At 46.4% G+C, this 18042-nt stretch overlaps 1 protein-coding gene across 1 annotated transcript in view; it reads right to left on the bottom strand.

Moving 5' to 3' along the window:
• Nucleotides 1-18042, bottom strand: part of Kalrn (kalirin RhoGEF kinase) — a 604693-nt gene that overhangs the window by 65448 nt on the left and 521203 nt on the right. Inside the window, exons 35-36 of the mRNA XM_059277711.1 lie at nt 4337-4620; nt 2954-3058 (exon numbers count right to left, since the gene is read on the bottom strand). Coding sequence (XP_059133694.1) covers nt 2954-3058; nt 4337-4620 — 389 coding nt within the window. The remainder of the gene's footprint in view (nt 1-2953; nt 3059-4336; nt 4621-18042) is intronic.

Genomic DNA, 18042 nt, shown 5'->3' with positions numbered 1-18042 from the left:
ATATCTTCTCCCTCCCTGTCCTTCTCATTTACACACACACACACACACACACACACACACACACACACACACACGGCCCTGGTAAGGCTCCCCAAAGTAAGTACTAAAAGGAGTTGTGTGCCACGTGCTGGGACTCCCAGAGACTTCCCTGCTCACAGCAAAGGGAGGTTTAACTACAGGTCTCTCTGTGTCCTTCCCCTGGACCAGCGGCAGAGCTCTGTGTGGTGGCTGTTTGTACAATGGCTGGGTATTTCTCCCACACACTGAAGGACAGTCGCCTTTGTTTATTCCTCTGCTTGCTTTTCCCATCTTCCACCCTCCTGAGGGGACGCTGGGGGAGAGATGGCTAACTCTCCAGTGGTCCAGTGGATCGGGGCGGAGGGCAGTGGTGTTCCCAGGCTGGGACATGAGGAGAATGACCATGAGTATAGAAAGAGCTATGTCCTGGGCTTGACCGGGCTTCACTTTCCCCCTTCAGGTTAGGAAAAGAGTTCCAAAAAGGACTTTCAAGTCTTTGCTTCTAAGATTGGAGGAGAGCAAATAAACGCCAATTAAGAAAGATATAACACCACTCTTCTTTATCTTTTGGGAGAACGCAGGAAAACTTTCTTGGTTTGGAAAACCAAGTTACCATCTTTGATTTAGCAATCCTCCTTCTGAGAACTCATTCCAGGGTCGGATGTCAGAAGGACAGACACTGGATCTACACAGTGATCTTCAGGGGTATTACTCAGAGGCACAAAGACCGGAAACACCTTAGGCTGTCACACACAGGGCCGGTCATGACAATTACGGAGCATAAAGTAATAAAATAGTCTCCGGCTACGGAAATTACAGTTGCACAGGTAAAACTGATGAGATTCTACAGAGCGGGGAACAGATACAAAGCACGTGTCGTACACACAGTGTAAGTGGGAAACATCCATGCACAGGAACAAAGGACAGATGACAGGGAGAACGAAGGAGTCAGACATTACATGGTTGGACTTTAAGAAGTTCCTGCCGGGGCTGGTGGGGCATACCTGGGATCTTAACATTCAGTAGGCAGAGGGAGGAGGACTGCAGCAAGTTCAAGGCCAGCCTGGTCTACAAAACGAGTTCCAGGCCAGCCAGAACTACACAGTGAGTTTGTCTCCAAAAACCAAAATTGTTTTAATAAACCCCACTCTACTTGCTAGGAGTACTGAGACTTATCCCAATCCCAGATATTCCAACAAAAACCCAGTGGACTAAAATCAAACAGGCCAGTCTGGGGAGAGAGCTGACATTTCTAAAATGGGACCGCCACTGCAAGGTACAACGTATGACGAAGAAAAGGACCACATAGATGCTGGCGTAATCTGTATCCTTAGTTAAAAATTATCCAGGAATTACCTAACACCCATTCATCCCTAACAAACTGTTTGAGGGGACTAGGAGAGGGTTCGTGACCTTTCTGTTTTATGCAGGCAATGGAACCTGGGAACTCCAACCCCCTCCCTCCCCCACACACACACTAGTATTGTTCATAGGATGTTTTACAAGGGTGGGTGGGGAAGCTAGTTCCCATGAAGGTGAAGGGCAGGTGTCTTTGCCTGTGGCCATCACTTTGGGCACAATGTCATGCTTCTGTTGTTTTCTTTCCCAATGTCCCAGAGTCAACTGGCCCTAGAATCTCGGGTCCACACATCTCTGTGGAAGGAAACACAAGTGTGTGCTTCTTAGGGTTTGTATCATGGCAGGCAGCCACATCTTATTCCCTGGCTGTCCCTCTAGCCTACAGAGCAAGACTTTGAATATTTACTGCAGGTTAACAACCAAATGCAAAGCAGACAGACTCAAAATTAAAAAATGCCGGAACACCCAGAATCAGAAGTCTGATACTATATACACGCTTGGCCTGCTGACTCCAAGGAGGCTTTTCCAGTACAGGACACAGGGCAGAACACAGTGAGAGCCAGAGACAGTCAGGCCAGCTGCCACGACCACCACAAAACAACACTCTGGAAGAAAACGGGAAGTGCAATCCAATGCTGGAACTTCCATGTCAATGACCAGAGTCCTAAGTACAAACCACTTTTTCAGAAGGCAAGAAAAACCCAGTGGAGAGCAGGCTTGGCTCTGAGGGAAGCAAGGCCAGACAACACAGTAGAAGCTCCAGCTGGGCACGGTGGCCCATGCCTTCCCTCCCAGCATTAGGGAGACAGAGGCAAGTGGATCTCTGCGAATCTCAGGGGCCAGCCTGGTCTACATTGTGAGTTTCTGTCCAGAAAAGGCTACATAGTGAGACCCTGTATCAAAAGAACAAAAAGCGGCCCCACATGTTCCAGGTCAGTGCCTGGGAGTCACGGTCACTGGAATGGAGCCTCCACTCCAAACAAGCAGAATGACCTAAGTGCCGGGGCATGTCATTGGACAGGGACCTTTCCAACACCAGGGAACAGGGCATTTTACAGAACAAAGGGCCAGGGCAACAGGCATGCTTTACTTTTCCATGCTTGAGGAGACCCTTCCACTACTAGCGGCTCCACTCCGCAGGCCGAGGCAGCCAGAGTTTTAACGGCATTGTCTCGAGCAGAAGCGACTGCAATTAGACGTTCAGAGCTGAATGCAGAAGACAGCTAAAACACAGGTTATCCGTCAGCCATCACACAGTGATTGACACCTGGAACCCTCACGGATTGCTTTTTTTCGAGACCAACAGTTCCTTTTAGGATCTGCTGCCTGCAAATATAGCACCATGACCCTTTACCAACAGCGTGCGTTTCCAGGCAGATTCCTACTTTAACCGGACTTGGAATATTCCCTCCACTGCCCAGAACAAGGTCACGCCTCTGGAACTGTGGGAGAGGACACCTACTAACCAACAGCATCTACATCACTGTAGGTCCTCCAGGGGAAAGCACTAATGGGGAGGGCAGTACTCCTCCCCGTCTCGCATACTCAGGAAGAGAAGTCTCAGCGGAGGTCCTACCATCTCGTCCTGGGTGGGGTCGTTGTCGAAGATCTTCATGGGCGGAGGAAGGGGTGTGTGTGACTCTTCATCTGGCTCATCTTCGCCCCAACCCTTCTTGGTCTTCTAGAACAAAAGGACACCATTAGGTACCGCTACATCAACAAAAGAAGCCAGAAGTTCAGGACTTGACACTGAAACACCTTTTTATCCCCCTTAGGAAGAAATAGAAAGGTACAAAGTTAAAGGACTAACTTTTTAAATTAATTTTTCTTCCCTCCTTTTCCGCCCCCCACTTTTTTTCCCCTCAAGAGTCCAGGCTAGTCTTGAACTCACGATGCTTATGTCAGCCTCTTGGGTACTGGGATTACAGGAACGTTATGTGTCACCATGCCAGGACTAACTTTAAATTTTTCCAAAAGGCTGTTAAACTACCATCCAAATCTCAGCAAGGTTTCTGCCATTTCCAACTCGAGAAATGGCAGATAGAACAAAAGTACAAGGTGGAGTCGATTATGCTCCAAGAAGACTCTCTTAGCTCCACCAGTCATTGGAAGAGGTTAGTTATGCAGATAAAACAGGCATTTTATTCCCCAAGCCAGAACGCATTGCTTATATTTTCATTACAGACTCTCAGCTCTGCGAGAACTCAAGAGATTATCCAGCCTCGCTTCTTGGCTAAAACCCAGTTCTCTGTGACTAATGTGAGGTCAGAAGATCTCCTGATGGCCCATTTCATCATCACCAGCTGTCGATCAAAGTTCCTCACTGAGCTGAAACCTTGTCCACTGTGACCTTCATGTACTCTTCACAGCTATCCCTCTGCGATACCTTTATTTATTTATTTGTTCATTCATTCATTCATTTGATTATTTATTTATCCACCCATCCATTTATTTATTTGTTTGAGATAAGGTCCCACTGTGCAGGCCTAGCTTTCCTAGAACTCAACACGTAGAGCAAGCTGGCCTCGAGTTCAGAGATCAGCTGCCTCTGCCTCTCAAGTGCTGGAACTAAAGGAGTGCATCACCATGCGTGAGATCCACAGCACCCTTTACAGGTGGTAGTCAAAACACTTGACTACAGCTCAGCCTCTGGTGTTCTGAGGGACGCAGTGCCAAGCCTTGCATTCTTACTCTCTATCTGGCCAGTTCTGATGACATCCTCAGTAGAGGCAGGGGATCAGCTGCCTCCTCTCTGGTCAGGACCTATCTCTGATCTTCCTTTCTGTCTACCTGATAGTCTCAGTGTTTCTCAGTCTCTGAATGGGGCACCAACCAAAGCAGTCAAGTCTCGAGAAAGTTCAAGATGACACAGTACTAGACACGGTCGATCTGCTTGATTACACGACCGTGAGGGAAGCATGCCAGAGGTCTTGTGGCGAGAGTCGGCCCTGTTAGGTACCTCGTCAGCGCTGTCTCCCTGAGGGGTCGTCTCATCCCCAGGCTTAGGCGATCCCAGGTCGAAGCTCTTCCGCCCATCGCGTACTTTTTTCTGCTTTTTGATGTTTCCGTCTGCTTTCCCGCTGTTGAGCCGACGCACGGGGCTGGTTAGCCACTTTTTAAGGGTGTTGGTGGAGCGCTTGGGACCCGGGGAACTGTGGATAGAGTTCAGGGAGTGCTGAGACTGAAGATTGGCCACAGACTCGGACTTGCCTCCATTTTCACTCGAGGAATGAGGGTAGGAATCTGAGGAGAAAGGACAGACCGAAACATTACGTCAGAAGCTGCTAAAACAGGCGTTTGAACGGCTAGCTAAAGTAGCTTCATCCTCAGGAAGGTAGGTCCTCAGGCAGAAGGTCACGGCCAGCTGTGGACCAGGCAAGAGACAGCAGTAACATTTGACCCTGGCTCAGTGTTCACATGTGAGAAGCCATTCCAGGTTTTATGGAAACAGGAACACACCGGAGACAAAGGCTCCTGCCTCCACGGAGGTTAGGTTCCGGTGGGAAACACAACAGACCATGACAGCAACAAAATAAATAACGTGGAAAGCATCATAGATAATGAGAAGAGCCACACTTTAAAAAATAATAATAAGGGTGGGAAATGCAGTGAGGAATGGAGGGCGACCATTAATGGTAGCTCAGGCCAAGTCTCAGGACTTGGTATCTGCACGTAGTCCTAATGATGGTGAGAGACGAGCCATGTGGCCATTTGACACAGGGCAACTCCAGCAAGCAAAAGTGAGCACATATAGATGCTCGAAGGTGGTATGTGGGGTACGCCAGGGATGGTATCAGTGCAGTGAGAAGGGGAACGGTGTTACCATGGAGACCAGTGAAGCAAACAGGATGGACCACCAGGACTTGTCTTATTTTATTATTATTAATATCATAATTATTATTAATAATACAATACAAATATTATTATTACGGCTTTGATTTTTACCTGCAAAGGAAATTCTTAGAGGATGGATACCTTCTATTATATAGATTAAAATGTCATTCTTATTTCTAATTGAGGACAGCAGAAACAGACTGTCTAGGAGGCCACCATATTCCTTTCGGCTGCGGGACATTGGTGGCTTAGGGGATGGTCCCAGTGGCCATCAGAAGGGATTAGATTCTGGACATGTTTTGACAGCAGGACAGGCAGAGCTTTCTGACAGACTGCATGACATATGAACAAGAAGAGTCAGGATAACTTCATTTTTACCCAGAACAACTACTAGGATAAAGTGTCTGAGGGGGGACAGAGCATGGGAAGAGTGGCTTAGAGGGGAGACAGAAAGGAGGCCAGCGGTGGCCATCTCTGAGATGCTTTTAGACGGGTCCTAGCAGACAAGCTGACTAGGGGCTGGACTTCACGTCTGCAGCTCGGGGCAGACAGCGCTGGGGGCTGGAGGTGACCGGGGTTTGTCAGTGAAGCGATGGCGCTGGAAGCCACGAGTGAAAACACCAAGGGGCACAAGCATGGGGGAGGGAGAAGCCTGGACCCTCAGCAAGAAGCAGGAGGATGAGAAGACAAGGGAAATGTCAGAGAGACCGGGGAATCGAGAGTAGTAGCTGGCCATGGAGGCTGCATGTGGAAAAGCATTCCTACGGAGGAAGAAGTCAGCTGTGTGAAACACTCCTCGATAGGTCAAGGGTACTGACCAAAGACTTGAGCCTTCAACTTAGTTACACAGACGTCACTGGCAAGTTGGCTGAAAAGCAGCTGTAGTGTGACAGAGGGGGCCGGCCTGATTACACCGGGTGGCAGAGAATGGGAAAGAGGAAGGTGGCAGAGTGCACCGAGAATTTTTGTTTTGTTTTAAAGGGACAATGATTGCAGATCAAGAGAGTTTGTTTTGTTTTGTTGTTTTTAAATAGGAGAAATCAGCATAATGTCGGTAAGCTGCCACGCCATTTGTTGACTATCTCAATGTTTTAATGAACTTGCAATAGCCTAAGCATTTTACACGGACCATCTTATTTCATTCTTGGACAACATCATGGGCTCATGGGGGTGGGGTGGGGGTAGTCTGATTATCTTCATTTTAGGGAAGAGGAAACTGCCCATTTAAAGACATCAATCAATTTGCCCAAGGACATACAGCTCCCAGGGACAGGGTGAGATCTGTATGCAATTCAGCCATACTTGAGCAATAAACTTTGCTACTGGCCCTTCATGCCTTTCCATGCCCAGTACATCAGTTTCCACCGACCACAGGCAAAGCAAACCCAGGGAAGCCACGCTATTGGAGTGGGACAGCTAGGAAAATCACAGCACAGGAGACGCATGTAAGACAATCCCTAGTTAATTCCTCCAGTTCCTGACGTCTGAATACCTGCTAATCTTTGAGGAGACCAGCATTAGATATACAGAGTTTAGCCTATAAAATATCATGACTAACCCAAGGACAAGATTTTAAAGTCTGCTTCAGGTGTCATTACAGCTCCTACTGCTCAGTGAAGCTGGTTTCTTTTGTTTGTTGGTTTGTTTTTCTAAGACAGAGTTTCTCTGTGTAGCCCTGGCTGTCCTGGAACTCACTCTGTAAACCAGGATGACCTCGAACTCAGAGAGATCCACCTGCCTCTGCCTCCCGGGTACCGGGATTAAAGGCGTGTGCCACCATCAACCAGCCAGTGACGCTGTTTTTTTTTTTTTTTTTTTTGTTCTATTGGTGTTGAAAAACCTAGGCTCCCTAGACTTCTAGATGTTGCATAGTAACACCAGCATATTGGCACCCAGTCAAGTGCCAAGCAAGAATTACTAACCAGTAACAATGTCACGGAGAATGTAGTAGACAGTGAGTTCTAAAAATACAAGACACAGGCTGCATTTTCATTGACCTCTCGTCTAGCTACACACACTCCCATGCACAACGGCGGAGAGGAGCGGACAGAGAGAAAAGGAGGACAGAATGTCAAGACAGAGCACAGGAGATAAAGATGTTTTCACAAAGCAGTGAGTGATTAATCGCCAGCAGGCTGGTATGGCCAGACTTGCCTGATAAGTGAGCAAAGTTCAGGGGAGGGTCATATCTGTGTAGGAGGGACTGGCCTGGAAAGGTTTAAGGGAAGAGACGTTTGGGAGGGGGTGTTCCCCAAAGGTAGGATAACGAGGACAAATGCACAGTCAGGGAGCTGGAAATAAGTTAACCAGTCCAAGGCCTTGGTAGGGAATAAGATCAGTGGGGGAGAAACTGGGTGGAAGGAAACATTTGTGGAGACATTAGATAATAAATTTAATATGAACTTCATTATAAGATTCTGGTGGGAAATGACGGGACAGAAAAAAAAAGTAGTTTTTGTTTTTCAAATTAATCGGGCAACTCTATACAACTATCTTGGGAAGAAGGGACTGGAATCCAGATGGTCCCTATGAGGACCATGTGCTCAGGCTAGGGAATACAATACTCTTAGTGTCTGGGAGACAAATTAAAGGTGACTGTGTCATGAATGCTCATCATTGCCATGGTCCTGAGACAGCTGACCTCCACCTCAGCTCCAGTCTGTATGCTGGTATTTAAACCAAGAAAATGGCTCAATATTTAAACAGTGTTCTAGTGACTTTTCACACCTACTCTGAGACTGAATCACATTTTCCTGGGTGACTCTGCCCTAGACTTGGACAAGAGATCTCATCTGGTCTTGGAAACCTTCAAGCTTGGATGAAGCTAATGAAGCAGAAAAGAAAATCCTGAAATAAAGTTAGAAAATGCATTTGCCGGGGCTGGAGAGATGGCTCAGAGGTTAAGAGCACTGACTGCTCTTCCAGAGGTCCTGAGCTCAATTCCCAGCAACCACATGGTGGCTCACAACCATCTGTGACGAGATCTGGTGCCCTTTTCTGGCCTGCAGGCATACATGCTGTATACATAATAAATAAATCTTTAAAAAAAAAAAAAGAAAACGCATTTGCCAATACGGAGCTGCTCCCAGCATCTCTCAGGTCTGAGACCCTGAGCTCCATGCTGGGGCTCGCTGAGCCTTGGCCCTGCTGGGGCCTTTCTTGGGGACTCTTAGGGATTTGTGCATATTTTGGAAAGCAGCAGTAGAATATGTGTGTTTTAGAAGCACAAACACAGATCTCCTAAAATTCCATGGTACAAAGGAGAACCTACCGGGCTGCTCTGCGCGCGGGGAACATCTGGGGATTCACTGGTACCTCTTTAAGGACAAAGATGTAATCTTATCTCAGAAAATTCCTCACTGGCTGTGGTCTGGCATGTGTTGACATTATTTCTCAAGTGTTTGGTATGGGTGATAAGCATCTGCAGTAGCACTGATAGAAAGAAACAGGACCTCTCTGCAGATAAGTGGCAGGTTCTCCTCACTCACTAGGCCCCCAGGGATGCAACTGACTCCAGGGTTTCCAAACATAGATTTATAGCATGTGCCCTGTCAGCAAAGCAAGAGGCTCAGCCACACTAACTTTTCTTTCGTTACCAAAGCAGACCAGGTTCCAGGGCAAATCACGGCCTGGCTTTGACATTCACAACTGTGTCTTAGGAATGGCCATTCCTCTTCCCCCGCTGCTACTGGTTTCTGCTTTTTATGCTTTTTGTATAAAGTAATGGCAAGGGTAAAGACAACGAAAAAATCCAAAATATTCTCAACGTTGTTTCAAGTGTGTTGTAGGTAAACAACAGGAGTCATTTGACTGTGGTCTAAGCAAAATGGGAAGTCCAAGTTGGAAGCGATTTTTGATTCATCCTCTAGCCAGTGCTCTATCATAAAGACAGAGCCATTTTCAGATCACTTTTTGGAGGGGAGGGAAATGGGGTGGAGGAGACAGGGTCTCACTACACAGCCTTGCCTGGCTTGGAACTCACTATGTAGACCAAGCTGGCCTCAAACTCACGGAGATCTGCCTGCCTCTGCTGAGTGCTGGGATTAAAAGTGTGCGCCACCTTGGTTGGCCTAAGTCACTTTAAATGCCTGGTTATGAAAGAATGTGGACTCATTGGACAAAAAAACAGCCGCCAAGTTAACCATCTCTTCACGGGTATACGCCCTCACCATCTCTATAAAATGGCTGCGATTAGCCAAACGAGTTCCCAATAGAACAGTTCCTGTGGCTGATCTGCATCAACCTCAACAATAACGCTGTTTCTCACCCAGTCATCAGAGGTGGGGCAGGTAACGTGCATTATGATTCCGACGTTAGGAAATAGAAAATGAGAGTACTTCAGCAAGCCAAGGACGGTAGTCAGGGGCAGACTTTGCGTTTGCAATACACACCTTCAATCTTATTCCTCTCTGTACGTTCATCCCACATATTCCTTTAGCCTCCATGAGTATGGTATGGCTATCTAGTTGCTAGTGTATTCAGCATTTTAAATACAAACTTACACATACATTGTATAAATGATAAACTTTCAGTGTTGAAAACTATCTTCAAAAAACAGGTCAAGCGACAAAGCCACTGTCGCATACTAGTAACAAAGCTGGGACCAGAACCCAGGCACCCCTCGACCACTCAGGGCCTTGGATCAATGCACGCTCTTTACTCCGACCTTAGGGACTGGCCTGAGGACAGGTGTCAAGTGAGTGGGAAGACAAATGCAACCGTGGACACTGTAGTCAACGAGACTCCCTGATCTGCCAGCTGCAACTTGTTTGCAAGATTAAAAATAACTAATTTCCTGAGGCAAATTTTACTATGAAATATTTTTAAATAAAGAAAAATAGAGAAAATATGACATATCATTTAGTTATTATAAATGTACACATTTTGGCATATGTGATTCAGCTATTTTTTAAAAATATGAAATGTTTCGGAATTAGCAGAAGACGTCTATTTTCACAGTGTCATACCCTTCTTCCCCATCCCACAGCAAAAGTCAATTCTGAGGTTGGTGTGCCTCATTCACATCCATGCTGTTTATATAAGCAAATATGGTCTTGTTTGTATTTTATAGAATCATAATATAGACATTATTTTGCAACTTGCAAATCTCCCTAGCTCACTCAGCACATGAAACTTTAACATGGGTCATTCCCTAGAGATGCCAAGTTCCTCCTTCTCCGTGGGTCACCCTCAGAACAGGAGCTCTGATGGACTTAGGCTATGGCAGATGAACAACCGGAGGTCAGGGTCTCAGATGTTTAATCAGTTAGATTAAAACTGCCCGCCGGTGTTGTCAGCGTCCCCCTGGGGCCAAGGTTCTGTCATTCCAGACATTTTAGTCACTGTGTAGCATGAGTCCAGCAGCTCAGAGGCTAGTGCTGTCTGCTGCCCAGAAGATGAAATCTGGGAGAAGCCAGGACCGCACGTGCGTGCAGGCTCACTGCAGGCATCCTAACGTCCTGTCTAGGCAAACACCATCTTTGCCCACACCAAGCAAAACAAGCTACTGTAAAGAATAGAGGTGGTAGCAGACAATGGGAGAAATTTGCTACATCTAATATAACACAGCTCATTCTTAAATTCTGCCTCCCAGTGATGAAGTTTCTATTCATACTTCTTTTATGTTACATCTGAAGAAAAGTTCTGCCTTTGATGGCCTGCTGTGAAGGCTGGAGGTTTCTGGAGGCAGTTGCCAAGCATTGCAGCATGCCACCCAGGATCACAAGTGTCTCAGGGCTGCAGCCACAGGGCTGCCACCTCTGATTTTCCAAGCACAAAACATTAATGGAGCCTCGCTTTAGTTTCCCTCCATGGCAGGTAGAGGACTACATCTCCTTGGCACAAAGAGAAAACAATTCTACCAGTTTTAGGTTTAGCATCCCCAAGGACCAAAACAGTATACTGAAAGGGCTAAACTGAAACCCAAGGAACACATGAGTGGAAAAAAACGAACTCCGATTCTCTATTCCCAACTCACGTCTCACACCAGACACACACGGTTGTTTCTTACACACCAAGCAATCAGTCCTGTCATGGAACCAGTTAGGCACCCCCGATTCATGTCACTTGGGGCACTGTCAGCCTTAGAGAAGGCATTAGATCCCATAGGTTGATGGCTCGGTCCCCGGATCTGCTCTCCACTGCCACCTCAGATGCCAATCACAAGCCCCAGGTTGTCTGACCCATGCTTCTATCTACTGGTCACAGATTGAGATTCCCACAACCTCCTTTTTGGGCTTGATTAATTTACTTCAGTGGCTCTCAGGACACGGGGAAACAATGCTTACTGGTTTATTATAGAAGATTATCGAAAGACACAAACTAAGAGATTCTAGGACACTAAAGGTGACACTCCCATCCCCTCTTTAGATGGACCGTCTCCCAGGCACCTGCTCGCATCAGGCTACCCAAATGTTCTCGGAACTCTGCTCTCTTTCGGAGTTTTTAGGGAAGCTTAATTCCATAGATGTGATCAGCCAAATTGCTGCCAACATAACCTTTAGCCCCTCTCCTCTCCCCAGAAGTTATGGGGTGAGGCTGACAATCCCAGCTCTGTAATCCTGCCGTGGTATTTGGGTGACCTGAACCCATTGGGAGGAACTGCCAGGCACCAGTCCATCATTAGCTCACCAGTAGCTAAGAATCATTACTATTTTGGAGATTCCAATGACTTTAGGAGTTGTATGCTGGGAAACAGAAGAATGAGGAATGTTTATCAGAGTCTATGTATGTATAAGGTGACTTCTGGAGGACTTCCTATACTGTGCTGAATGACACCTCTCAAGGTTGGAAAACTCATTTTCAATCCATTCTTCTGCAGTCCAGTGACTGCATTCAATCACACCAACATCGTGTCTCCATATAATGTATAATAATGTATCATTGCTAAAACACACAGGATCTAGTTGTTGTTTTTTAGACAGGGTCTTGGTGTGTAGTTTTGGCTGGCCTGGAATTCACTCTGTAGATCAAGCTGTCCTCAAACTTATAGAGATTCTCCTGCCTCTGACTCACAAGTGCTTGGAGTTAAAGGTGCACACCACCACACATGTCTAGCTTCTCGATATTAACTTTTACATGTGTAATCTAGATCAGCAGTTCTCAACCCATGAGTTTTGACCCGTTTGGGGGTCAAACAACCCTTTCACAGGGTTGGCTAAGACCATCAGAAACCACAGATATTTACATTAAATTTGTAACAGTAGCAAAATTACAGTTATGAAGTACAATGAAAATAATTTTATAGTTGGGGGGTCACCACAATATGAGGAGCTGTATTAAAGGGTCTCAGCATTAGGAAGGTTGAGAACCACTGCTCTAGATGGTCATCAGGTCTATAAGCATATAAATATGGTATTTATCATAATATTGTATGAGAAACTTTGACTCCAATGGCTAAAATAGAAAACCCCAAAGATTCCTAACATTGTGACATGTTCACAGAAAGATCCTTTAGCCTTCTCTGCTTTGGCCTAAATTTGGCTCCAATAATACAGAAAGAGTTGTAAATCTAGCCTATGGCTTTCCACACCTTGAGCTGTAAGGCCGGTTATGTCAATACATTGCCTGCAGAAAAAGTACGTACACAGACATCCCTGCTTTCTCTGTCTTTCTAGAAGTAACCTATTAGTATTTTTCATACTGGACTGGACATCTAGAGAAGACTATATGACAGTCAGAACAAGGGTAAAAATTCTCTGGATGATAAATACATACATTATATATGTGTGTGTGTGTGTGTGTGTGTGTGTGTGTGTGTGTAAGCATGTGCAACACAGACCTATTAGTCAGTATGAGTATGTTCTGCGTGGCCTACGATAATGAGCTGGTCAGGTCTTTTAGGGGTATGCTCATCAAAGCCAAAGCCCTAGTTACGTATTCAGCAGAGGGCCTGATGCTGTGTACCACCAGCTCTTGGTGTGGCTGGCTTCCCAGCAAACCATCTGGTTGGCATCATGATGCCTAGGCCGCTGAGTGCTGGAGAATGAAGGAAGCTGCTACGGAGCCTGCCATGGGAACTGAAGCAGAGGGAGAAACCTGGCTTCGTGGTGATGGGCACTTGCTGCCATTGCAATCATCCCTCTGCAGTTTAGCCTGCACTGGGCAAGCTCGCCATGGCACAGGATATCCCTCCCCATGCTTAGTCCTTCTCAGGTCTCAAACACACAATGCAGAACCCTGCTCTCGCGGATGGCACCAAAGTTCTTGTGCTAACTTCAAGAGTCTCTTCTCCAGTGAGTGTTCTACCAGCCCATCACTCTTTACTGAGACTTGGGATCTTTATAAATGTTGTATATTTAAATTCCTACACGCTTAACATTGGTGTCTGGTTTTCCTCATTGGAGTACAAAATCATGGGCCACTCTGAACCCTGAATCCTCGGTCCTGGGTTCCGTCTCAGTTCACTTCCACTTAGTGACACCTTCCTTTGGCCCGTGCTGCTGTTCTGGCCCCCAGAATGCAGACTGGAGCCACAGAACTGATTCTGAATGCAGCGGCACCTACACAGGACAGGCATCCTTCTACCTCCACAGTCCTTTGTGATGTCATCTCTTCACAGGACAGTCTTTGCCGACAGTCTTCACAGTTGAGAGGAAGAGTCAACACCTCTGACTCCATCTCCGTGGGAGGCTCCTGACTTGTGTCCTAATTCAGTCCAGATTCCCCTCAGCTACTGCTGACTCTGTCCATCCACTACTTCAACCCTCTTCATCCCATGCTTTAGCTCCTGCCGAGCTGCTGCCAGAAGCAGAAGGGACAATGATAAAGTTCCCAAGCGCCTGTCCTCAGTTTCCCTTGCATCATTTCTGAGACAGAAGTGGAGAAAGGCAAGCCCTCAGAGGGCACTGAACCCCATCCTTCCCCAACAAGTATGTCCTAACCTTTAAGGCTCCATGACATGTACATGTTGTCATATCGATTCCTTTTCATTGGGACACCATCTAGCTGGCTTTGGAAGTTGAGGGCTGGAAAGGCCCCTGTCTCCACTGACTGGTGGTGGATTTAGACACTTGACTCATCACATCAGGTAGAAGGCAGTGAACACTGTTCTGCTGCTCCCCGAGGGTAAATATTCTAGATGTTCCCTCAACCTCTGCACCCATCTCATTCTCCTGGATCTGGCCACACACTCTGGAAAGGGAACACAAACTCCTTCCAGACTGCTTCAAGGTCTTAAGAACTGTTCAAATGAGCCAATAATTGAACATGGTGCAGCTTCACCAATTCTGACCTAAGAAAGGACGCACCATATTAGCATTAAAAACCAAAAAAAATCTGAACAAAACACAACACCAATAAACCAACAAAAAGAAATACCATACAACCCAGCAAGCCGCTCTCTTGGGGCAGTCTCTTATGACCCAACAATCCTTCTTCTGGGGAAATACCAAAGAAAATGAAATCACAACCTTAAAAACATGTCTGTATCCCAATGTTCCTTGTAATATCGTTCACAATAATCAAGACAGGAAAACTGTGGGTTTTTGACAAATGTACAACACATACATATTATGCATATATTTATGTAATATAATATAATTCAGTCTTTAAAAAGGAAATTTACCTAATTGTCACAGTATGAATGAACCTGAAGGACATTAGACTAAATGAAATAAGCCACACACAGAAAACAAGTATATTACTTAAACGAGAAATTTTTAAAAAGTTATGCGTGTGTGTATTGGAGGGGAGCAAATATATCAGAGAAAGAGAATCAAACAGTGGCTACTCGGTGCAGGGAGTGAGACTAAGGTAAGAAGAGAGATGAAGGTCAGGGGCTCTGAAGTGACAGATCCGTGGATGAATAAGTCTAGAGGTCCAATCGCTTTCGGCCCTTTGGCTAAGTTCAAGTGAGGTCTAGAGGTCTAAGGCACAATGTCGGGATTAGCATTAATAAAATTGCTGCCGAATGAGTAGACTTTAGTTGTCCTTGCCGTAAAAGAAGAGGTGACTCTGAGACGATGGCTAGGCTTCTGTTTCACCATAGTAACGATGTCACTATCTATAGGTATCCCATAAAAATTGTGTCCTACATCTTTTTTTTTTTTTTTTCGTTTTTCGAGACAGGGTTTCTCTGTGTAGCTTTGCGCCTTTCCTGGATCTCGCTCTGTAGACCAGGCTGGCCTTGAACTCACAGAGATCCGCCTGGCTCTGCCTCCCGAGTGCTGGGATTAAAGGCGTGCGGTACCACCGCCCGGCTGTGTCCTACATCTTAAAAAATATACAACAAAATTTATTCAGAAACAAAATAATAGTTTATACTTACAGGTTATTGATAGGACGACAGGAATTAGTAGATAAACAGGAGATGAGGTGGCCTGAAACTCATCTCTAGAGAGCATGTGAAGGTCATCCCATCACCACCATGGTACCAGTCAAGCTCCAGGGCTGGGGTGGCCCTCATCAGGGTTCCTTCTCTCCATCTGCTGCCTTTCCAAGCTGCAGACCTGACAGGTGAGCTGGCTCTCCCTGGGAAAATAGGGCTGTTCCTGGGTCTAGTGTGTATCCTAAGCCTTCACACCAACCTGGAAATCAGTTCAACAAGCTCTCCAAAGCACTGCTTAGCCTGCTGACTCACACAGCAACACCTTCCCTTCCTCCTTTTGAGAGCGTGCGCACACACAAGTTTAACACTGCCGCACCACATGCTACAAACGACTCCCACAGGGGGGCAAGGCTAACTCAGTCTCTTGCCTATCATGGGCTCTTCACCAAGATTTCTGCACTGGCATCTTCACGTGTTGTCTTTGTCAGTCACTGCCCTCCTTCAGCTCATCCACTTGGGTCAACTCCATGACAGCCTCCGGACTGGCCTCTCTGCATCCACTGGATACACCTCTGCTACTATGGCAACCACACCACCTTCTTCAGCCACTCTTCCAACCCATTTGATCACTAAATGTCAGGCTGTCATTTCAGCTGCTTGGTCAGGCTAGAGTGCATCCTCTCAGCCCCTTGAGCACCCAGGCATGGGAATGGCGAGGTTCTCAAACTATGGTCTTTAGGCAAGGAGTATCAGTACCACTTAGGAACTGAGCAGAGAGGGAAAGTCTTGGGTCCTGCGGCAGGTCAGAAGCTGTGGGGGTGGCTCACCATGGGATCTGAGGGCATCTTAAGTTTGAAAATCACTATTCCATATGAAGGTTCCACTCTGGTCTAATCGCTCAGGCCAATGGACCAACCATGCTACATTTCTCCTGGCTCACCTTACCCTTTACATGTCCGCTCATCTGAAGCTGATCCAGGATATTTGAACAATTACACCTGGCCATTGTCCTTTTCTCTGACAGTACGTTTGTGCCATTCCTTGGGCACTGATAAATGCTAGTTTACAGTTTCCTTGCTGAGGAATGCCCTTGAGGACAGAAGTATTACCCATCTCTGCACCCTGTGAACAAACTTTTTAGTCATTACATGGCCAGTGATGAACAGTGAAGGGCAAGAAAAGATAAAGCATTGGAGTGTGGGTATTTTTAGGGCCAAAGACCTCTAAGAAAAAGTCATTGTCAGTGTGGTCTGAGACTTCACAATGTAGCTATCAACATAGACTTCTGTTTCCTGTGTTCCTTAAGATGGCCAAGGTATTGCCCTTTTAAAGACAACCTAAATTAAGTCACTTGCTTCTTCACTGTGGAACTTCTCAGAACCTTTAATACACCAGTGTAAGTGCTGACTCCAGAGGGAAGGCAGCATTTAGCAAATTACTATTAATATGTCCTTGGACTCAGTGTGGCTGGCATAGGATACACATGTGAATCAGACTCCCGAGGATAGTGTCCTGACATCAGAGTTGCTGGTCAAATCCAAAACCTGTTGTAAAGGCCCAAGTAGGAGATAAGTTACAGTCCAGTTCAGTTATTTTAGCCACCCCATGAAAGCCTACCCAGAAGCCTATGGGAAGCCTGCCTGGATTCAGGTGCTAAGGTGCCCTTTGGAGTAACCTTGTTCCAAGTAACTTCCAGAGGCTTCTCTGCAGGGACAGGGGGGGAGTTAGGAAGGGTGACTGGAAAGCTTAAGGCTGTCATTAAGTGCTGCTTAACCCAAATGCTGAAGTGGAAATTCTCCTAGGAGACAGGGAGACAAGAAAGACAAAACTGACCTCTTGGAGGAAAAAGGAGCTGGTTGAAGGTTAACAACTGCCTGCTTTCAGTGTCCTTTTTTGGTTATCTACAATCGTGCACACATGTAAGGGAAAGGAAATGTGAAGGTTCAGACTCTCCTGGCGTCACTTGATCGGAAATTCTGCAGTCTTTGCCTCTGCCAAGCTTCTCAAGTACCTGCGCCTACTGCCACGCTTCTCAAGTACCTGCGCCTAGTGGGCCTCCCCTAGGACCCACTCCCAGGACTTGGAGAAAAGCAACTTCCTCCTGCATTCGTGAGCACAGGGCTCTTGACACACAAGCACCCCTGTGCCTGTCCCTGCCTCCTCACTCCCAGTTCAGAGCCAACACTAAACCACACATGGCTGGGGAAGCCCACTGCCTGCCCTGCTGGGCTGCGATTCACAAGACCGATCTCACCAGCAGTGGCTCTTCAAGATCTTTTACTTTGACATCATTTCAGATTTGGAGAAAAGTTGCAAGACTACTACAAAGAATCTATATACCCAACTTCCCTTCTGATGTTAGAATGAATTACATAGATTTCCCTTTATCTCCAAATATTTCAATCTATTTTTGACTTAAAGCAGAGCTGTTTTCTTACCCAGCTATAGTACAGTGAACAAAACAGAACTTTAGCATGCTTTCTGTTCAGATGCCACCAACTCTCCTGATGTCCTTTACAGACAGGCGAGGCTTATCATGATCCGTATACTTTTAATGAGGACAG

Source organism: Peromyscus eremicus, chromosome 12 (genome assembly GCF_949786415.1).
Source record: "Peromyscus eremicus chromosome 12, PerEre_H2_v1, whole genome shotgun sequence".
In the NCBI taxonomy this organism is placed as follows: Eukaryota; Metazoa; Chordata; class Mammalia; order Rodentia; family Cricetidae; genus Peromyscus; species Peromyscus eremicus.
Note: the sequence above shows the minus strand (reverse complement) of the source record. Positions and strands in the feature narration are given on the sequence as shown.